Source organism: Trachurus japonicus, chromosome 10, assembly GCF_045865225.1.
Source record: "Trachurus japonicus isolate A0001 chromosome 10, Traja_1.0".
Classification (NCBI taxonomy): Eukaryota; Metazoa; Chordata; class Actinopteri; order Carangiformes; family Carangidae; genus Trachurus; species Trachurus japonicus.
The window spans coordinates 18,478,298-18,498,553 of record NC_140916.1 but is presented as its reverse complement, the minus strand read 5'-3'; the positions used below and the strand labels follow the sequence as shown (position 1 = coordinate 18,498,553).

At 44.7% G+C, this 20,256-nt stretch overlaps 2 protein-coding genes and 1 pseudogene across 3 annotated transcripts; 1 reads left to right on the top strand and 2 right to left on the bottom strand.

The window, feature by feature from the left end:
• Positions 1–1,374: 1,374 nt before the first annotated feature.
• On the bottom strand, positions 1,375–3,247 carry LOC146979751 (beta-crystallin B1-like). Its single transcript, XM_085789751.1, has 6 exons — positions 3,124–3,247; positions 2,855–2,952; positions 2,640–2,758; positions 2,408–2,540; positions 2,165–2,307; positions 1,375–2,037 (listed from the first exon to the last, which is right to left on the bottom strand). The coding sequence occupies exons 2-6, from the start codon at positions 2,945–2,947 to the stop codon at positions 1,866–1,868; spliced, it is 660 nt and encodes a 219-aa protein (XP_085645877.1). The 5' UTR covers positions 2,948–2,952; positions 3,124–3,247; the 3' UTR covers positions 1,375–1,865.
• Positions 3,248–4,718: 1,471 nt separating this feature from the next.
• On the top strand, positions 4,719–7,224 carry LOC146979750 (beta-crystallin A1-like). Its single transcript, XM_085789752.1, has 6 exons — positions 4,719–4,810; positions 5,251–5,333; positions 5,458–5,576; positions 5,802–5,943; positions 6,059–6,201; positions 6,505–7,224. The coding sequence occupies exons 2-6, from the start codon at positions 5,259–5,261 to the stop codon at positions 6,650–6,652; spliced, it is 627 nt and encodes a 208-aa protein (XP_085645878.1). The 5' UTR covers positions 4,719–4,810; positions 5,251–5,258; the 3' UTR covers positions 6,653–7,224.
• Positions 7,225–8,921: 1,697 nt separating this feature from the next.
• On the bottom strand, positions 8,922–16,220 carry LOC146979749 (uncharacterized; annotated as a pseudogene). The gene is made up of 6 exons (XR_015036808.1): positions 16,048–16,220; positions 14,832–14,947; positions 12,923–14,220; positions 10,696–11,643; positions 10,457–10,570; positions 8,922–9,861 (listed from the first exon to the last, which is right to left on the bottom strand). The product of XR_015036808.1 is annotated as an uncharacterized LOC146979749 (transcript).
• Positions 16,221–20,256: the final 4,036 nt, after the last annotated feature.

The window sequence follows — 20,256 nt, the reverse complement described above, 5'->3', positions numbered from 1 at the left end:
AATTAGATACAGAGTTTGTAAAGTGAACATTATGGTGTACAGTACTCAGTGAGGAGATCATTGGCATGAGAGAAGAAGTTTGGGGCTTAAACAGGAGCGTGCACTGTCTGTGCTGAGGTAAACACAGTGTGTAGAAAGGTTTTAAGAGGAACAACTGCTCCAAACAAGTCTGAAGGTATGCATAAACATGAACATATTTAGCAAAAGGTTTCCTCACTTGTGTTACATCTAAACTTGAAAGTTGCAACAGAACCCATCTTGAATGGACACAGATATTAAACAGTATTTAGCTGAGATTAATCTGTTCTGATGTTGCTGTTAAAACTGGCATTGTTTTTAAAGGATAATGCAACGCTGCATCTTTTATTAAGAATATTAAGACCTCTTTGTTTTCCACGAATGAAGCTGAAACCTGGCAAAATAAATAAATATAAAGGACACAAGTTCAGCCCAGGACACAGCTCTCTGTCATGGACAGTCACAGATTTTCACATCGGAGAAAATTAAATGCATTAATTAAAAATTGTTAATATACCTTTGTTCTATAAATGGGTCATAAATCATGTTGAAGTATAAACAGTAACGCATGTGGTCAGTTTTCAGACAATGTAGGTAGTGTTAATATCCAACATCTCTACTCTCTCTGTCCCACTTCAACCATATAAAGTCAAACTCATTCATCAAAACACTGACCAGACTTCAGGACTCTGGTTACACATAAGTGATGATGTGTGTTTTGCACTCATTATTCAGTGTCATTTTGGTCTTGATCGCTACATTTACTTTGCATTTTTTTATTTGTAAATTGGAAACTTATCAAGAAACATGTAAGGGGGAATTGGCATTAGTTAGGTACAGTGTAGATAAAATCAACTTTCCTCTTTTTGTTTGTCCTGTAATTTCCCTGTGTTGTTGTTCATGTGTCGGGGTCAGTGGGGGTGTTTTTTTTTTCTTTTTTCAAAGGGCGGTCATGTCAGGAAAGTGTGGGAACCAGCACAGCATTATGTATTTTACTAGAGTGTGGGAGGCAGCATTTGCAGGCTGCACTAATTTTTTTAACTAACTTTTTCTTTTTTTTGTCACTATCCTTTTTATACCCTTATCCATTTAGGTATTATATAATTGGTTATTTGCCTTACTATGGCCACAAGGAAAACCAAATAAATAACTATTGGTTCACAATATTTTGTGAAGTTTGAAGAGGGGCATGAAATAACATTTGGTGTCGAGTTAGCAATCCAAAATAGTGAGCTTCGGAAAACCAATGATCAATCAAATCTGATTATTTTTTTATTAATCTTAATATTTTATTTTATCAGTTGTGTTCACATTTTCATGGGTGATTTTTCAGTAATAAGCAACAAAGACAACATCTTTGAAATCAAGATTTTCCATTTTATTGAAAACTTGGCCAGGATTCTGTACAGCAGAGAGAGTGTGCAGTGCACAGGGGCAAGAAGACGGGGGAGAAGGGGGCTCGAGGGACGTTTCCCATGGTGCATCATACCCTGAGCCATGAATTGTGAGTGTAAAACAGCAAGAGGCTTTGTGCTCCCTCGTCGGTGTCTCAGAGGACAGTGGAGGGGAATGGAGTGAGGGACTAAAAAAAAGGGTGAAAAAAGGGGGGAAAGCAAAGCTCAGCCCATAGGGGAGAAAGAGAAAAGTAGAGACAGAGAGGAATGGAGGATGTTCCTTCCACTGAGGTGTTGTCTCCGATCGGGGGGCAGATCTAGATCCTCACTCTTCCCCTCACTGCTTTTAGATCCTAGACCGTTTAAAGGTACTCAGACATCTCTCCCCCTTTCCCTCTTCCTCCGCCCCTCTCCCTCACCTCCGCTCTTTCTCTTTCTCTCCTTCCCTGAGCCTCACTTGCTGGCCATGGTGTAGCAGCCCTGTTGGTGCCACTGCATGTCACGGATACGCCTCACGGACTGGAACTGGGGATGGCGGGCACCGTACTCGTTGAAGTGCCTGTAGTCGCCCTTCTCCAGCAGGTACTGGCTACCACGGTATCCAGGGAACTGGTATCCCACCCAGCTGGGGGAGAGAAAAAAACAGAGGAAAGGTGTCAAGCAACAGGATGAGTTAGCGTCTTTTCTTTTTTTTTTCTTTTAAAGTCTGAACCTGATATTTTAAGCTGCAACCATCTGCAGCAGACACTCACGTTCCACAGCTGACCATGATGCTGCCCACTCTGTCGGTGAAGCCGTAAGAGAACAGGCTGGGGACATCATCGTCCATGATCTCCATCTTGCGGCCCTTGAACTCTCCGACCTCGTACAGACAGATCTTGTGCTTCTCAGGGTCCTGGAGGAGAGAGAACCATGGAAGAACATGAGGTTAGAGAGGAGCCTGAAGCCAAAGAGAGGAGTGAAACTGTAAAAATGAGTCTTCTTTTCCCACTCACCATTCTGACGGGCCTGAAGGACAGCAGGTAGTCGTTCTTCTGGCAGTTGCTCCAGGAGTCCCAGCGAGGATACTCGCCCTTCTCCAGGATGTACATCTCGCCACAGAGGTTCATCTGCTCGAAGCCCACGAAGCTGCAGAGGACACACAACGTCATGAGGTTGTCGATGCCCGGGCTGCATGTGTGTTTATAATGTGAAAAGTGCATAATGTGTCTCCTTTGAGATACTTACGGTCCGCACTCGACGCGCAGGGAACGCACGCGGTCCATGCCCATCTCACACACATTCATGCACTCGTTGCTGATCTCGATCATGCGACCCTGGAAGTTCTCCTGGTCGAACACGTACATCTGGAGGAGACGAGATGCACACACACATACAAGTCAGTACAACACAATGAAACATAACGTTCCTTAGATTTCTCTGTCACATTGCAGAGCACCCACCTTGTAGGCCATCATTCCCATCTCAGACTTCTTGCTCTGAGCAGCCTTCCCATCGGTCTGGGAAGAAGTCTTGGACTTATCTCCACTGGACATGATTACTGGATGGAAAGAGAGAAGAAACAACTCAGAGAGAGGGATACAACCACGTGGCAAAGTCCAAGGGATGTGTAAAAATGATAAAGTATATCGATCACTGTGTCTCTCTCCTGCTTTGTATCTCCACACACCAGCAGGTTTCACAGTGCTGTATACGCATGTGTGCACCTTACCTGTCTGTGTGTGCGATGCCTGCGCCGAGCCTCACTCAAAGTGTGTGTGGCTCGGAGTGCGCCCCTGCCTTTTATACGCTGGCGCCCACAGGAGAGGGATTATGGGCAGAGAAACAAACCTGCTGAGGTCAGAGATGAGAGACAAAAGAAACCCCGCATCATCACAGAGGGACGGACAGAGGGGATGGGCAGAGGCAGAGGACGACTGACAGCAGCTGGTGAAACAGACCGAAGTCCAGTTACTGACAGAACTAGTGAAACACAAAGTGGGATTTCAGGTTCAACTTTTAAAACAAAGTTCCTGTAACTTAAAGCATAATAATTAAAACTCTACAACTGACTTTCTTATTCTGATGGCACCATACCAATACACATATTACAGCAATAACATAAACCAGTGTGCTTACTGCAAACAGTGATATGAATTATTATTTCTCTGTGGCTGCGGGGATGTGTGGCTCTCAACCTGTGACTTTCAGATAAGATGGATGAAGGTGATGATTATTTTTAATGTTTTTGTTTTTTTTAAGTATATTTTTGGGCTTTTTGCCTTTATTTGATAGCAGCACAGTAGAGATAGACAGGAAAGGGGGAGGCAGAGAGAGGGGGAATGACATGCAGGAAAGGGCTGCCCGACACGGGATTCGAACCGGGGCCGCCTGAGGACTGTAGCCTCTACATGGTGCAGCTGCTTTACCCACTGCGCCATGCACCACCCCGTTTATTTTTAATGTTTAATGTTTAATATTTAATATCATGTAGAAGAAAAGATCAGAGCTACATGTTTCCACATAATGTCAGAGAAATTCATGTAAAATGATGAATAAATGAAATGCTTCAATTTTTAAGGTCTGAGTTTGCCAGATATTTCCCTGTGTAAAATTCTTGAGACCACAGACCCACATTTATTGATTCGTGAGGTGACTTTTTAATAAATGGTGCAGAGGGATTTATAATGAATGAATGAATGAATGAATGAATGAATGAAATTTGTTTATTTATTTTAATGATTTAACATGGAGAGTGTCTAAATGAGTCTAAGATCAGAATCAGACGTTGAAAACCACTGATGAAGCTAAACCATAATAGCCAACAGTTGGGTGAACGCAGGTGTAGGGTACCTGCGCCCTTCAGAGTGCGCGCGCAAGATCGTTAGGTTGACAATGAGCTTCTGTAACATGTAAATGAAACCTTTTTAATATCCTTTAACATTTCTACACGTGCATCCAGACCGACCCGGTTGTCTCCTTCTGTGTGCCCCGCGGTGCCTCTGCCCCCCGCCGTTAATCCCCACATTCTCCCCCCCGATCCCGGCCCTTTGTGCCGGGGCACGCGCTGGACTGCTGACCGGGGCCCGAACATACCGGAGCGCCTTTGTTCGGGAGCAGCAGCAGCACTATGGGATGTGCTGAGCTGGCCGCTGCAGCCGGACAACAGCACCAGGCCCGGCCACGACAGCCGCCCCCACCACCCCCGGTCGGGAGCGCGCCCACGCCGCCGGTCGCTACAAGCTGAGTCCAAACGGACGGTGAACGTGGTTCTAGTCGGAGTCGGGGACGCGCAGCTGCAGGCGCGCTCCACGACCCGTCGGTATAAAACTGAAGCGCCAGGTTCTCTCAAAGCTCTACGCGAGGCAGGCGGTAGGCGCGTACCACTCCCGAGCTCTTCCAATAAAGTGCCAATCTAGGTAAGGCTGCATCTCTGCTCTCAACTCAGCTCAGGTCAGACACACAGGTGCGCCACACAGCCACTGAAAACCAAAAGCACTTTCTGAAAAACACCTGCACGGTGACTGCTACAAGACTTGATCAAACTTGTACTAACTGACATAGTTCACTTGTATTTGATTTTTGATTGGCAAAAAAAAGTAAATTGTTTTGTGCCCAGACCCCACTTAACTGCTCAGTTAAAGACTTTTATGAATTCTGGCAAAACTTTGCTGCTAAATTATGATAATAAATTAAAAAAAAAAAGTGTTAAATGTGATAATTGGAAGTGACACTGTGTTGAGCATTGTCATGTTTAAAACTAATTTTAAAAAGACTGATGATCAGTGACTGATGCTCTGTCCTGAGTCCCTGCCTGGTTTTCTTTACCTCCTCCTCTCTGTCCTCATGTGAACCACAGGAGTAAAGATGTACAGAACTACAAGATCCCCAATGATGCAGCCCCTGGTCAACTCAGGAATGGGCGTGGCTCCTTTCTTCAAGGTAAACACACACAAACACACTTGCACTTACTTATGGCACTAAAATATGATTTCATTAGAGGCATGTTTGGGTTACATGTGTTTGTTCCACGCATCTGAACTCCATGTTGGCTCTGTTTCCTCAGGTGACCGTGTTCGAGCAGGAGCACTTCCAGGGCAAGTGCCTGGAGTTCACCTCCGAGTGCTGCAACATCCAGGAGTGCGGACTGGACAACATCCGCTCCATCAGGGTGGAGAGCGGAGCGTAAGTCTCACAGACTCTGTCTCTGTCAACAAGGCAGAAGGGAGAAAGTGTAGGGAACTAAATGATACAAACACAAATGATTCAAGCACTGAGACATTTGGTACATTTGGTTTATCAGCAATTAGATCTGATTGTTCTCCAAATGTCTTCTGGTTTAGGGGCAGAGTTAGACAAAGTCTGTGTCATCATGTAAATAGACCTCTCTCTCTCTCTCTCTCTGTGAAGCTGGGTGGGTTTCGAGCACCATGACTTCCAGGGCCAGCAGTTCATCCTGGAGAGGGGAGAGTACCCCCACTGGGACTCCTACAGCGGTTCCCTCTCCTACCACGTGGAGCGTCTCATGTCTCTGCGCCCCATCTACTGCGCCGTGAGTACAGACATCGTATCCTGACATTTGACCGTTGAGGTAACAATCAGTAAAAAAACAAACAAACAAACCAACAAAAAAACATGACAAATGTTTTCATCTTTTACCTGCACAGTCCCACCAGAGCAGTCGCATGATCATCTTCGAGAGGGAGAACTTCATGGGCCGCAGCGTGGAGATCTGTGACGACTACCCCTCTCTGCAGGCCATGGGCTGGATGATGCCTGAAGTCGGCTCCATGCACGTGCAGTGCGGCGCGTGAGTTCCCATCAGTTACTCTGTGTGAGACGTTGTCACAGTGAGATATTAATTTGCAAATCCTCGACATATTTCTCCACAGATTCTCTTTCAAGTGCTGCACAATTTTATTGATTATTGATCAACATTTGTCCTGGCTAAATTGGATTTTCTTATATCAACTTATTTTTCTTATCTATTCTTCAAGTTTCTGATACTTCAGTGACCTCAAATATCCTAAATAGACCACTAAGCATCGTCTTAATTTATCCTACACACGTCTGTCCATCCCTGTAATCCTGTCTCTCTCTGTCCGTCCCACAGCTTCGTGTGCTACCAGTACCCTGGCTACAGGGGCCAGCAGTACATCATGGAGTGTGAGAGACACAGTGGAGACTACCAGCACTGGAGGAACTGGGGCTCCCACTGCCAGACCCCCCAGATCCAGTCCATCAGGCGCATCCAGCACTGAGAGGAGACAAGCTGAGACTGAGGCCCGCGGCCCACAGACAGCATGTCCCCTCGACGACTCCCCCCTCCTCTTGACCCACCTAACCCCTCCTTTCCCTCTTCTTTCTTTCTTTCTCTCTTCAATCCTTCCCTTCCTCCTGACTTGAGCCTCAACAGCCGCCCCAACCCGAGTCAACACCACTACCACTGATTTACAGCCGCTGCCAGAGTGTGATAAGAGACAATATCGCACTGTTAAAGCACAGGGAAAACACACGTTCCACACATACACACACACGCTGACATAACTTGACACTCGCACAGTGTCTTTTTACTTGGTTTAGAGGTCCCTACGCTCTCACGCACGCAAACGCACACACCTGCGCTGTACTCTCACCTGAGCCTGGCGATGAGTGGAGCTCCTCCAGAGCGAGCTGGCACCAGACAGAGGGGAGATGATGACGACGATCGTGCGAAACCTTCGCCGGCTGCGCTCACTCTCCTCTGCGCCACAGTGCAGCTCAGATGTGTTTAGTTGTTGTGTGTAGGAGGTTGATCCACAGGTTGATAACTAATAAACTCATTTTCAATTCATGTTTTCTTGTTTTGTGGTTGTTCAAGTGTGTGAGTGATTGCCTGAAGAGTGTGGAGCAAGTTTAGAAAAAACACAAATACATGAATAAAGTAGGCAGAGCACCTCCCTGCCTGCTTCCCCCTGTCTTTGCAGCATGAAACACGCTTTAAAGTCTGGAGTTCTTCTCAACACACTATAGGGGAGGAGTATTAATAATAGTAGGATAATAGAAGCATAAATAAACTACAAGCTTGAAGCTTTTGAATCAGGGGTTAAGGAGTAATTAAAACCAGATTCAATGATAATCTGTATTAAAAATTAGACCTGCAAAACTAAGTTAAGGTGATAACAAGACAACATACTCTAAATCAGTGTTTTTCAACCTTGGGGTCGGGACCCCACGTGGGGTCGCCTTGAATTCAAATGAGGTTAGGGTTAGAACAAAAACAAGATAAGAAGATGAAAAAATAAATACATTTGGTATTTCAGAATATGAGGAAATTTGCAGCAAATACAGAAAACCTACACAAATAGTTCAGCACAAGAGCAGGAACTGCTGGAGAGGCTGAATGACAACACTCATTAACTTCAACTTCAAATGTGTATTTTAGTGGTAACAATGTGTTTCTGGAAATATTGATTTACCAGCGTTGCTTTTCTATTTAAAGCAGAAGTGGAATATTTGTGTTAATATAAGTCTTAAATAGTTATATCTTCCGACAGCAATCACCTATATAGAGTGTTTGGTCCGAAACACGGGTCTGTCAGTCACTCTGCTCTGCTCTAAGCCGAGGAGAAAACTTTCCTTGTATCCTACAACCTTTATCCAATGAGAGAGAACGGCATAAAGGGGCGTTCCTCTCTGTGTGTGCAGCCAAGGGATGCGCCTGAATGTGGTGACGTAGGGACGAGGGCCAATAGATCCATGACAAGGGCGGAGACTGCTAACTCCATCGGCTGACAGGAAGTTAGCCAAAACGACCGGATCGCTTACTTCTGCTTTAATTACACTGACCATACTGACATATAGTGAGAGTGAGTATGGCGCATCTTTTTATTCCAATCCCAAAACTGATGAGAGGGAGAGAGGCCTCATATTGATTGACTGATGTTGTATAGACCCGATACTACACAAGGAAAACACAGAGAAATCTTTATTGTATAAATCAGAGTCTTAGACTCAAAGGTGCCACGAGGAACGCTGTGAAACATAACTCGACAGTAAAACAAGGAAGACAAGAGTTTTCCTGGAACATTTACAAACTGTGGCAGAACAGAGGCGACATCATCAACCATATTTACAACTAAGTTAGTCATAGTCATATTTACAACTAATAAAACTCTTTTGGATCCTCTGACAGATCAACCTGATTATTTTTTTCAGTGAAACTTTTTGGTATGTGTTCAGTTGCTTTCAACACTTGACAGTTAAAACAAATTTCTCCTAACACATTAACAGTAACAAATTGCTGAACCTGAACAACCCCGGTCTCCTGCATCCTTGATTCAAGAGCAGAGACTAAATGAAATGATACGGTTCTTGTTGTGTTGATCTTGTTAGCATCTTTATGCACAATGATATTAATCTGCCTCAGTCTTTTATCACATTAGTCTCTTTCAATTGGACCAAGATGCTCACAATCTTTCTTTGAATAGGGAAACAAAAATCCCCCCCACGTGATTTTCAGCAGCAGACAACAAAATCGGACGCGATGAAACCAGGTTTGTCTTGATCTCTTGTCACTATCCCTGACTCTCCCTGCCCGTAAAGCTCATAGTTACAATCTCAGGAATGTTTACAGGGGAAATGGAAGAAATAGCACAAACTAAAACAGACGAGTAAGAAAAGAACGTTTGTGCCGGGTCGGACGGACGCAAATGTCAGATCACCTCAGTCTTCAGTTTCTTGTCAGGGAGCTCACCTTTGATCATCGCACAGAGAGTATCGATGAGATGTAGCCTGTCTTTTCCCCGACTACGTCCACGTCCTCCTCTCCGTCCTCCTCCTCCTCGCCCTCTGAAGTCTCTGTCCAGGTGATGACCTCTGGATCGGGGGCGGGGCTGGACCCTCCAGTCACGTCTATTACCTCGTCTTCCCAGCTTCCTGTCGACCCCACATCGATTATCTCATCGTCGCTGCCCTCTGACTCCACCGGGCATTTCTCTGTTTCTCTGAGCGTGATCTCTCTCCACACTGCATTTTTTTCTTCTGGTTCTTCTACTACGTCGGTCAGCGACACGGTCTCTACATCGATCACGTCGTCTGCCTCTGTGGCTGCCGGCTCAGGGACAAAAGCTGCAGATTCAGAGCAGGTGTCTGGCTCAGAGGTTGACTGGGACATTTGCTCAGAACAAAACCTTTTGGCCACGGTGGCGTCATCGCTCGTCTCCCCGCCTGCTCCTCTCTTCTCTCCCCTCCTTGTGGCACCCTCTGCCTCTTCCTCTGGCTGGACGGTCAACTCTTCCTCCCGTCTCTCTTGAGCTTCCTCTCGTTGTCCATTCACGCCACAGGGCTCCTCAGGCTGCAGCTGCGGTGGTGTCGAACTCTCACTGTCAGACAAACGGTCAAGTTGTTCAATTTTCCTGCGCCTGCCTCGACCGCCACCTGGTTTACGTGCTGTGGGCGAGTGATTCTCCTCAAGAAAGGGCAAAGTGTCCTGCAAAGCAAATTGACTTCATCAGATTATAAAGACAAATACAAAAATAACAACATGAAAACGTTTTTAGTGCCATTCCCTGATTGACACTGTTAGAAATATCATTAATTTTGCAAATGTCAGGCTGCAGAAATTGTTCTTATTCATGTTATGGGGATTTTGACATATTTTTTTCAGGTGCTACCCACACGTTTAGCTGTGTTGCTCCTTTTATGGATGCACAATCCTTACAAGTTATCCCTCATAGGAAAGTTGACTAATCAAGCTTTCCAACGATATAAAATACAACACCAATTGGTATTATTAAAGGAGAGAAATGATTGACTGGACAAATGTTTCAGAACTTTTTTTGAGTAGTGTTGTTGTGTGCAAATCCATTAAGAAGATGTTGAGATATTTATCAGGATACGTGATGACAGGCTGGAGGAAACAGCAGCGAGGTTCCACTTTCAACCATGAACGTCTGTGTAAAATGTAATAATCAGCGTAACAGTCGTCGAGGTTGTTCAAAGTGGTGGAACGACTGATCAATCGCCACTGCCGTGATTGGAAAACACATTTGATTTGACACATATGATCTTGGGCCAGTGCTCACCAGGATATCTGCATCTCTAAACCTACTCCTGATTGGATAAGTCTTTGTGGGCCACGTCTCTGACTTTTGAGATGAAGTACGACGCTGCCATTTCACCTTCACAGGAGCGGGATCCTGAAATATATACAAGCAGAGACAAACCACTCACAATCCAACATCACTCTCCGATAAACACCAGTTATCAGACTTTTTGGTGTTGATAGTTGCATTAACAGAGAGTAGTTGGGAAAGTTTCTCACCCCGACTTCCAGACTCTGACAGCTGACACTGACCGGCAGCGGGCCGCCGCGCTTCAGTTTCACCACAGGTATCTTCTGGAGCTGTTTGTCTTCTCCGTCATAACGGATTTTGGCCTTCGTGTCTTGCTTCTTCACCTTCTTCTTCTCCAACGAGAACAGGTATCCTCCTTTAAAATTTCTTTTTTTTTTTCTCTCCTCTCTTTTGTTTTGTTTTCCCTCTGCGTTTTTGGAGGGATCGAGACAGGCCAAGGCTCTGTCTGTCTTTGAATGTTTCGGCTGTGCTCTTTTGGCCGGACCAGGCGTGTGTGTGTCCTGTAGCCGATCTCTAGCTGTTGTGGTCCGCCTCGTGGTTCCTCTTCCTCTGTATTTGTTCAGGACAGTGCCAGACTTGCTCGGCTCTGCGGAGCTCTCAGCGTCCGTCCTTTGCTCGTCCCTGCCAACATGTCGTTCAAAGGTCTGCAGGAAGTGGTCGAGCATGTCGGGCATCGCTCCCACTCCCTGCTGCTGCAGAACAGGCACCTCACCTGAAGAGAAACCACTCCCTCCTCTTGCTACACAAACGACCTGCGTAGGACCTGCGTGCAGGAGGCCGCTGCCACAGCCTTGTTGTTTGCTTTGTGCCAGATGATTCCCAGGGGAGGAGGCGACAGGAAGAGGAGGTTGGGAATGTGGAGTAACGTTTGGTAAGATGTCCAGTCCCATCATCACCTCCTCCAGGAGACGCTCAATGTGCTCGGGCTGCTCCTCGTGGGGCGGAGGGGGTGGAGGAGGAAGGCCGGTGGTGTGGAGGAGGGACGCAGCCGACAGCATGATGGGAGATGGAGTGGGGTTAAAGGAGGGGCTGGGGGCAGATAAGGGGTGAAAACTGTAGTAGTGCATGGGGGTGGAAGGAACGGCAACAGATGCTTTGGTCCTCACGCTCGGAGCTCTGCCAACCGGGAGACCGTCCTGTTGCCAGGGAGAGAAGTGTATCAATTACAAAACAATACAAAATGTAAAACACTCAGGGGATTAATGGATATGAACTTATACACTGAAAAATCATTGAGCAACATTTTTTCATCCATTTGTTGAAGTCAGTCCAAGTTCGTCAAATGTGGTTAGTTTTACTTTGTGGTGAACATCTTTGGGTTATGGCTTCAAAAAACTGTGATTGTGACAAATTACTTGTTTTAATTACTTTCTTAGGATCAATCGAGACAATACAAGACAGTTTGATAACCTTACACAATATTGCATGTGTAAAGAACAACAAGTAAAGGCCATATAATGTGGTAATTTATTGTAAACTAACGCCCATTTGGTGGGCAACATTGTCCCAATCCAGTCTGTTTGTAGGTTCACATGTTTTTTCTCTTTTAAATTTTTTATTGGCAACACGATCAAATTAATTGTAATTACCAATACATTTTTCAGTTCATATAAAGTAAAAGTGAGAGGAAAGGAAAACAAAACAAAAACAACAACAGACACAAAAAAGAGCTAAAAAACGAATTGACTCCACCAAAAAATGATCAGTTAGAAGCTGCACATAAGGCAAACCCAAAAAACAATAAGCTGTATACAGAGCTACAAAAGGCCAAATTTGAAGTAAAAAATTTAATGAATAAAAAAACTGAATTTGATTTGTATCGTTTGAAATCAAAATATTCTGAATATGGTGACAAGGCTGGGAAATTACTCTCACGTCTCATTCCTGCCATTAAATCAGAAAAGGGTGAAGTACTAAAAACACCTCTAGACAGACATCAATAAAAGATTTAAGGAATATTATGAATCTCTCTATTCTTAAACCCTCTTCAGAAGACCTGGATAGATTCTTTGGCCGTATAGAAATGCCTGCTTTAACAATGAAGACAGAGAAGACCTTGATGGACCAATATCACAGTCTGAAATAAAAATTGCCATCGACAATATGGCTGGCGGTAGCGCTGCAGGAGAAGATGACTATAGTATACATTTTAATAAAACCTTTTCCTCATTATTAGAGGGTAAACTGGAAACAGGTGTTTAATGAAGCTAAGGGAATAGGTCACTTACCAGGATCTTCCCAAGTTTCCCTTATTACAGTCCTAAGCCAAACAAGGACCAGGACAAAATAAAACATATCTGGATTTCAAGATGGTAATTGTTGAAAAACTTTGTTTTGTTGAGGAATCTGACATTTCCTGTTGTTTTGAAAAACCGTCACAGTCCTTCTGTCAAACTCAGAGGACATGACCCTCACCTGTTTAAACTGCTGCGCTGTGCTCCTCCCTCCACGCTGCGCTCCTCCTCCTTTGATGTCTCCGATCTGGCTGAACTCCCACGGCATGTCGCCCTTCCTTCTCCTCCTGGTCGGCTTCAGAAACTCCCGTGTCTTCAGGAACAACTTCCTGCCCGCCGCTCCTCCGCCCTGACCCGGCGTGGACGACCTCGTCCCCGACCTCTGCAGGAACAGCTTCTGCAGCTTGCTGACTCCGACATCCTGCACGTCCACCGTCTGCGTTAACCCTCCTCGCCCCCGCCCTCCCGTCCTGGCCGCTGGTCTCCTGGCTCGCCGCTCACCTGTCCCCGCCCTCTTGGCAGCCCCCGCCCCCGCGCGCCTCCCCCTCGCTCGCCCCCCCCTGCTGGGCTGCTCCTCCTCCTGTTCCGGATTGAGGAAGTAGTTTATGAACCCTGGGATGTTGCCTTGGAAATGTTTGAGCTGCTCGCCCTCCCATTCTTCGCCCTCTACGAAATCTGCGGCCGCTCTTTGGGGGCCGGCCCACCAGCTGTGGGGGTCGGTGGCACACACGGCTGTCTGGTTGGTGGAGGGCATTTCGGTCGGGGGTCTGGGTGTGTACGGTGGTGCTAACATAGCTACAGATGTGTGTCCAGCTGCTGTGGCGTCGTGCATTGAGGCTGCAGGAGTGGAGGACGGTTGAGGCGTTTGGTTTTGCTGTGGGGGGTAGATGAGGGAAAGGGGAACATAGGGAATTTGAGGGGGGGGCAGATGGGCGTCTGTCTGTACTACACCTTGGAGAGCGCTCATGTCAATGGTCTCAAAGGCGGCTGCAGAGTGAGTAGGGGGAGCTGCGTCCACCTGCAGCTCCTCTGTCTGTGTCCCCATCCCTTTTTCAACACTTGACGCCGTATCCTTCCACAGGTAGGTGGTCCCGTCCCTCACCTCCCGCCTCCACTCCCCCCGCCTCCCCTCGTCCTGCTCCAGCGGCTCAGTCTGAACTCCCACCTCCACGCTCTGCCCTCCCCCTCCCTCCTCATTTCGCTTTTTTTTATCATCATCGCTTTTCTTCACCTCCACCAGCCCGTGGATGCCCAGCTTGGCCGCGGCGGAAATGGCCCCCTGCTTCTCCTCCTCCCCCTCCCCGGCCATCTCTCCGGAGTACAGCAGCCTGACCATGTGGAGGAGGGTGCAGGCGCCGAGAGCCCGAAAGTCCAGGAGACGACTCTGTCCCGCAGGGGGCGCCGGCGTGGAGGAGAGAGCGGAGGAGACATGGGGGCTGATAGCTGAGAGGACGCAACTGTGAGCCGGCACTGAAACGCCTGGAGGACGGGACAGATGTCAAGGTCACGGTTATTTACACAGCACCTTTTAAACAACCTAGGTGGAAATAAATAGCAATAAATACTAAAATGCAAAGTACAAAATGAGACAATACACTATAGACTGCAAAGAGACAAAATTGTACATAAAAACTATTATGTCTCCCACAGGTCCGAAAACCCAAGAGAAAAAATGTGTTTTTAGTGAAGATTTAAAAATCTCCAGAGTGTCAACCACTGAAAAAGCTTAATCACCTTTAGTTTTGATCCTGTGTTTGGGCACATCCAGTCCGTGTGTATTAGTTCAGGTAGATATATGGGGGCCATTGGCCATACCATTCAAACATTTTAAAACAAACATCAGGATCTTAAAATCAATTCTGAACCGGACAGGAAGTCATATTAGTAATTATGATAGTGGCTCCCACAAATACATGAAATAACAACATGTGATGTGAGGATGTAAAAGTGTCATTTGTCATCTATACCTTTAAGATTCAAGAGAGCATTTACATACAGTAAATAAGTGAAACTATAAAAAAAAACTGCTTCTCACTAGCCCATGTTGGTACATAAATAAGAACAGTAATAAACATTTAAAAAGTTAGTACCTTCTGCCTTGAGCAGTGTGTCACAGAACTGGCTGCACTGTTGTTGTCTCTGCAGCTCAGCGAGGAGGAGGGCTTCAAATCCTGGTTTTTGGTAACACCACATTTCCCCCCATTCACTTCAGAGCAGGAGCAGAGAGGAGGAGGAGATAGAGGCAAAATGTTGATTATTATGTAATACAAAGGTAACACAAAGAACATAATAGATCCATAGAGCTCTGTATTACTGCCATATGCGTAGGAAACTGATAAATGTACATAGTTTAGACAAGTGAAAGCAAAACAACTCCACTAGAGAAAAACCAGATAGAAGTGTAGAGTTGAACAAGAGTGCTTAAGAGGAAAATAAATAGATGATAATAAGAACAACAACAATGCACAAGAGCTGTCAGCTCTATTGTAGAGGAGAACTCTTGTTTTTTTTATTACATTAACAGATGTAAGGTCTGGTTTCACATAAACTATTGATTTGATTCTTCTTTTTTCTTCATGTTTAATGTTTATATTCAGATAATTTAAAAAAACAAACAAAACAAAAAACAATTCCTGGTAGGCTATTACGTTATTTTTTAGCAAGTACAACTCACTTTTATATACAGTCTATGGTACAACTCTCATTTTGAAAGGGGAGTCTGTATAAGAAGTACTTTTAATTGTTAATTTTTCATATTTTTTAAAAACACTTTAGTACTTTTACTTGGATACTCTCTTGAATACAGGACTATGGGACCGTGTGGTGTTACTACTTCTTTTTCTGACAACATACCTGAGCACTATTATTTCTCTTGTGAGGTTGTTGTTTTTTCCACAACCAAAATTGCATTTTTTATTTGATTAAAAAATAGCAATTAAAACGTTTTTGACGTGGCCCAAAACTTGGTAAAACGCCCTGCCTCGGTGCTCCGTCCTCAGCCCAGACTCACCTGTACTAACTTACTGTTATGAGAGCACACCTGCACGTTAGCATACCTGACGACGTGTTAGCAGCAGCCGGCTAACGGTGCACGTCTGCCCGCCCGGAGGAACCAGGTGTAACCCAGTCATGACAGACCATAATAATGCTAGTTAACATGTCATGAGCACCGCATTGTCTCCGCTAGCCTCAACTAACCCCTCGGAGCCCGGTGGGCAGCTGCCGGGGCCCGGGGCCCCCTCCTCCCGGACTCACGGACACATAAACGCGGGCAGGTGCAATAAAGACGCGGCGGGGCGCACTCACCGTCTGCGAGCCTCAAATACTCTGCAATAAATCTTCTCCCAAGGCACAGAAGTGAACAAAGATGCTCTTAAAATCGATATTCCTCAATGAGAAGTGAATAACCGGTTCATGCTTTTGTTTCTCGGTCGTTTTTGTCTGTACATTTCGGGGTCAGCCACGGGTCAGCGTGGTGGTCAACAGCGGTGACTGCGGTCTGCCGCTGCGCCGCTAGGGGGCAGGAGAGTCAGAGAGAGAGCAGACTGGAAACTAAAGGCAACATTACATAAAAAAAAACAAAAAAAAAAACATACAAATAATTCATTTGACACTGTTAATAAATAAATAAATAACGAAATAAATAAATAAACAAATAAATGCAAATTAAAAAGAAGAAAGACAAGAAAAGAATAAAATAAAATAAAAATGTCTTATTGTTTGGATCCTCATTAGCCGTCACAGGTAGGCTAGTCTACCTGTGACCATGTTGTTGTATCAAATACATAAAGGCTGTAAGATGCAAATTAAATAATATTTAAACGAATCTAGGCGGGAATATACATAAATATAAGTATTTACATAGTCTCTGGAAAAGTAGGCCTACCTGAATAAAACAAGATGTGGCACAAGTATATTACAATCATTATAAATTATAATCATAAATTCACTTGCACAGGATGCCCCTGCACAGTGAAGTCTGAATTAAAGCATCACTCTGAGGTTGGCAAACATTTGACACTGTGATATTGGAGATCCTTCTGTGTTCATCCATTTCTAATTATTGGAGGCTGTGGTTCGTGTTGGTTTTTAGCTTGTATTGCATTATGGTCTTTCTACAATCTGTGTAGGTGAGATTAGAGCATAATAAACACAGGTCATTGTAAAACTATTAATTAAACAGATAGACTACAACCTCTAAGATGAAGTTTGTCAATTTAAATTCAGTTTATCACCTTCTTGAAGGCAAAACCTTAAGTGGGACTGTGTAACTACCGCAAGACAACATATTGAAAAAAGAAGAAGGAACATTTAATTCTAAGGTAATATCACACCCTTGTTTAGTTCGATATAGTCAGGGTTGTTGCTGCTACAGTATATCACTTGGTCTGTATTACTAGTCAATAGTTGCTGGTAGCTAATTGAGATTAGTTTGTGATTAGTTGACTTTTCTGTGCTACTGTTAAGATTATATTTTCATAGTTATGATTCCACATCTGTCACATGTGACCACATCAGCAGCTGTTCAGCAAAAGTTACAGACACAAAAATTCCTCAATCAAAATATGGTTCATTGTTTATTTATTTAATAAGAAACAGTTTGGTAACAAAAGCATAAAATCCCCAAATTGTACTTCTTTTTTTTTACATGGTTATGTCAATTTCTGTCTATGGTGGAGCGTTTTTAAATGACATGACTGTGGCTGATGAAGACACTGTCTGCACTGAGACACAATAAAACACAATCCTGTGTTAATTGTTCCCACCCAACTTTACCACAGCCTAGTTAAGACCACAGTAATGACTGACCTTGGATATCCTGCCACCGAGTAATATGAATAAACAAATTAACAAGATGTTATTTTTACCCACCTCCAGCTAACCGTCTGCCACACCACCACTCCATGCATGACAGCAACGGCAGCAATAGCATATGAGTACATGTGATTCATGGGTACCGATGGAGTCTCTATAAGCTCGTGCAAATCTGTGTAGGTGATAACCCAAGGTGATGGGATCAGTGGAAATAAGATACAGCCCTGCAGGCATCTGAACAACTTTAACTACAGGTTATTTGAGGGAGATGATGAATGCTTTCTACATGTACTGTACATCAGATTAATTGTACCATGATGGTTTGGTCCAGGTGTTCAGATGAGAGTGTTTCTTGTAACTCAAAGTCCACTTCCGTTGCAGAGTTAAGAAAATGGTTGTTGCAGGTCCATTTCAGACACTGATGGTTTAGTTTGACAAAGACATTATTATTACATGTAAACTCGATTCAAGCCTGTGCCAAGGTCACAAGAGGGAACAGCAGTGGAGGCAAAGGTCGTATCTGATTTGTTTTTATACTTTTCTCATTATAAAGTGTGTGTTTTGGTCATCGGTTGCATTCATTCAATCACACCTCTAGAGTTTTCAGAGCCACGGCGATCTCTGGTGTCACATTTCCTTGTGTAAAAATAATTCCAGCAATTTCTGTGCAGTGAGATTTTAAATTTGGGAAAAGGGGGAAACCCTCATGTCAGATTGAATATTTGATATCAGCAATGAACCTGAGCCGAGGTCTCAGTGTCAGGACAGAAAAAGTTGTATCAAACTGTGCAGTAAGAGTTTCTAAAGGGGGAACAGTGAATGTTCTGGTGTATATCATTAAGTTTTATACACCATTTATTTTTGGTTTGTGAATGCTGTTTTACTATGAATGTCAGACACTTTTTTACTAATTAAAACAGTGGACTGATTTATCTGTGTTTTACCCAACAGAGGCCATTTACTTTAATGTAAATGATTGACAAAACCAACTTGGACAAATATGTCCTAAAGGAGAAGCTTATAGAAAATGTGACCATATTAGGTAGGCCCTGTCTTACATGTAGCAACCATAATAATTGAATTAGAAAAGGTAAAGCTCATATACACAGCTAAAAGAAAAAAAAAACACATTACATTTATAGTCAGTTGTGAGTCTTTGCTCGTTGAACAGCAGTGAGATTCCCCTCGTTGCTCATATCCACAGAGAGAAGAAACAAGTCATGTCCTCCAGTTTCCACGATCAAACACCTCAATTAGTTTCATTGTCTCTTTGCAGGTCAAAGAGGACTTGCTGGAAGGACGAGGAGGGAACTGGACTGAAAACGCCGGTGGGCGTCGGGGAGTCCTGCTGTTGTTGTGCCGGGGTGGGCCGGGGCCATCGCTCGTTGAACTTGACAAAGAAGAGCGGGTCTTTGAAGGGCCCTCCGAAGATGATGGCCTGCATGAGGTAGACGAGGGCCACCACCATGAAGCTGATGAGGAAGAAGGGGATGAAGGGCCTCAGGTGGTCCCAGGCCACCCCGAACCCGTAGCCCAGGCCGCTGAAGCCGTTGTCTTTCCCCGTGTGGGAGGTGTGGCGGGAGGAGTCCGGGGCCGGGGTGAGGTCTGGGCACTCGTCATCTGTGTGACTAGGAACGTCGAGTGAATCCATGAGTTAGAGGGCAAAAAGCAGAAAGCAGTTCCTTCTTCGCTCTGAGACTGTGTCACGTTTTCCTCCACAAATCAGCAGCTCCGCAGATCATAAAGAAGGGAACGGGCCACACATACTCTCCCAGCGGTGTGGCTTCCCTACCTTATCATGCATGCACGGTCACAGGCATGCTGGTGGTCTCGCCAGAAAGGTGGACTATTTAAATTCCTGTCAACATGTGCTGTATTTCCCCCCTCGCTCTCGTCCTCCCAGTGATTTCCTCCCCAGGTCTCAGAAGCCGGAGTTAAAAGTCGCTGCTTCTATTTGAGCTTTAGAGAGAGACAGAGAGGAAATGAAGAACAGCGGGGGAGCCTTAAATAGATATGACACCGAATGACAGGACACAGGGAGGGAGGGAGGGAGAATCTGCTGCGTTTGGTCGTCTCAAGTTTAAAGAGGTGTGTCTGCATGTGTGTGTGTGTGTGTGTTGAGTACCAGCTGCACAGGTTAGATATTACACACAGTCAGTGACTAACTTCACTATTAAATATCAATTGCTGCAGCCAGAGGACAAAATCATTACTGCTCAGTATTTTCTACAGGTAATTACAGCTCTAATAAAAATACTGCACTGTGGCTGGGAGATGTCACAGACCTCATGTCGGGCAGGTGCACCTATAGGAGTTTTAATAACCTATATAAACTTGACACTTCTCATCTTACCGAGGCTGCAGCCAAGGTTTTCGATGTACCGAGGTCATGTATCCAAGCACATGGATGTTTCAAAGATGTGATCGTCACTGGTTATTCTTAATGATTCAGGTGGATTCATGAAAATTGCTCTCGTCCTTAAAAATAGAAGGTAGGCCTATGCAAACACTAGCAGGAATGTTTGTGACGGGCAAATAATATGTTAACAACATGTTTATTTAAAGTTAAACTTACATTGATAGAATGTCAGTCAGAGTTGAAAGCATCAGGCATCTGCAAAAGAAATTAAAAATCAACCAGGTCAGATTAACATGTATAAACATCAATATATAAAAGTATATACAGAATATTTGACTGTT